General features: G+C 60.1%; 1 protein-coding gene across 1 annotated transcript in view; it reads left to right on the forward strand.

Moving 5' to 3' along the window:
• Positions 1–2,360, forward strand: part of LOC113981350 (1-phosphatidylinositol 4,5-bisphosphate phosphodiesterase gamma-1-like) — a gene marked incomplete at its 3' end in the record, with an annotated part of 28,217 nt that overhangs the window by 18,801 nt on the left and 7,056 nt on the right. Inside the window, exons 22-23 of the mRNA XM_027708698.1 lie at positions 1,272–1,375; positions 1,598–1,694. Coding sequence (XP_027564499.1) covers positions 1,272–1,375; positions 1,598–1,694 — 201 coding nt within the window. The remainder of the gene's footprint in view (positions 1–1,271; positions 1,376–1,597; positions 1,695–2,360) is intronic.

A 2,360-nucleotide genomic window follows, 5' to 3' on the forward strand; every position in this document is an offset into this window, starting at 1 on the left:
GTCCTGGAGCTGCCACAATCTCCATCCTTGGAGGTTTTTGGGACTGGCCTGACCTTGGAGTTGACCCAGTCTCTAGTCCTGGAGGTTTTTAGGACTTGAGGCTTTGTCAGGAACTGTAGTGATAGGACAAGGAATGAGGGATACAAATTGAAAGCGGGGAAATTTGGGTGAGATATTGGGAAGAAATTCTTCCCTGTGAGGGTGGTGAGACACTGGAACAGATTGTCCAGGGAGGCTGTGGATGTCCCAGCTCTGGAAGTGTTCCAAGTCAGGTTGGATGTTCAAAACCAGGGTCCTGCTCCAGCCCAGATCTTTATCCAGAGAATGGGAGATGCTCCTGGCCCCACTCCAGCTTGGACCCTTTTCTGGAAGCTGGAGGATGCTCCCAGTCCTGCTCCAACCCAGACACTTATTCCAGAGGCTGTGGGATGCTCATGGTCTTGTTGCAGCCCAGATCCTTATCCCAAAGCTGTAGGATGCTGCCAGCCCAGTGCCAGCCCAGACCCTTATCCAGAGGCTGTGGGATGCTCCTGGTCCTGCTCCAAACCAGACCCTTATCCAGAGGCTGTGGGATGCTCCTGGCCCTGTTCCAGCCCAGACCCTAATCCAGAGGCTGGAAAATGCTCCAGGCCCTGCTCCAGCCCAGACCTTTATCCAGAGTCTCAGAAATGCTCCTGACCCTTCTTCAGCCCAGACCTTTATCCAGAGTCTGGAAAATGCTCCTGGCCCTGCTCCAACCCAGACCCTTATCCAGAGGCTGGGAAACGCTCCTGGCCCTGCTCCAACCCAGGCCCTTCTCCAGAGTCTGGAAAATGCTCCTGGCCCTGCTCCAGCCCAGACCTTTATCCAGAGTCTGGAAAACACTCCTGACCCTGCTCCAACCCAGACTCTTATCCCAAGTCTGGGAGGTGCTCCTGGCCCTGCTCCAACCCGGACCCTTATCCAGAGGCTATGGAATGCTCACGGTGCTGCTCCAGCCCCAATCCAGGAGCTTCCCACTGCCTCTGGATACGGATCTGTTCTGGAGCAGGACAGTGGGACGCTCCCGACCCCACACCCACCCAGCCCCTTCTCCTTGAAGAACCTGCTCTAGCGGGAGGCATCCCTACCCATGGCAGGGTGGGCTTGGAACGGGGGCCATCCCAACCCTGTAAGATCCCACAATTCGGGGGGGTGGGACCCTCGGGAGCGCCAAGGCCGGGCCTGGAGGCTCTGGGGGTGGTGACAGGTGGTGACAGGCAGTGACCTGTGTCCTTCTCACTGTGTCCCAGTGCACGGTGAAGGCCCTCTACGACTACAAGGCGCAGCGGGAGGACGAGCTGTCGTTCTGCAAGCAGGCCATCATCCACAACGTGGACAAGCAGGACGGCGGCTGGTGAGGGCATCACGCGCACCCACGGGTGTCACCGCGGGCCGGGAGGCGGAGGGGACGCCCCGGGGGATCCCCCGGATCGTCCCCCAGTGGGTTTTAACCGCCTCCTCCTTCTCTGTCCCCCCCCCCAAATCCCTCCTCCGCCCGGCCCCGCCCACAGCTCGGACGCCCCCGGCCCCTTCCCCGAAATCCGTCCGCCCGCCTTGACCCTCTGACCCCTTGCAGGTGGCGCGGGGACTACGGGGGCAAGAAGCAGCTCTGGTTCCCGGCCAACTACGTGGAGGAGATCGTGGGCACCCAAGCACCCGAGCAGGATGAGGCCGTGAGTGCCACCACCACCCCCACCGGGGACACCGGAGACAGGCCCAGTCCTGCTCCAGCTCAGATTCTTATCCAGAGGCTGAGGGATGCCCATGGTCCTGCTCCAGCTCAGATCCTTTTCCAGGGATGGGGGATGCTCCTGGCCCTGCTCCAGCCCAGATCTTTATCTGGAGTCTGGGGGATGCCTGTGGTCCTGCTCCAGCCCAGATCCCTATCCAAGGGCTGGGGAATGCTGCTGGTTCTCCTCCAGTCCAGATCTTTCTCCAGAGGCTGAGGGATGATCCTGGTCCTGCTCCAACCCAGATCCTTATCCAGAGGCTGAGGGTTGCCCATGGTCCTGCTCCAGCCTGGATCTTTATCTGGAGTCTGGGGGATGCTCCTTGTCCTGCTCCAGCCCAGATCTTTCTCCAGAGGCTGAGGGATGCTCCTGGTCCTGCTCCAGCCCAGATCCTTATCCAGGGGCTGGGGGATGCCCATGGTCCTGCTCCAGCCTGGATCTTTATCTGGAGTCTGAGGGATGATCCTGGTCTTGCTCCAGCCCAGATCCTTATCCAGGGACTGGGGCATGCTCCTGTTCTTACTCCAGCCCAGATCCTTATCCAAGGGCTGGGGGATGCTCCTGGTCCTGTTCCTGCCCAGATCCTTATCTGCAGTCTCAGGGATGCTC

Source organism: Neopelma chrysocephalum, unplaced genomic scaffold, assembly GCF_003984885.1.
Source record: "Neopelma chrysocephalum unplaced genomic scaffold, ASM398488v2 Primary Assembly neopelma1_96491, whole genome shotgun sequence".
Classification (NCBI taxonomy): Eukaryota; Metazoa; Chordata; class Aves; order Passeriformes; family Pipridae; genus Neopelma; species Neopelma chrysocephalum.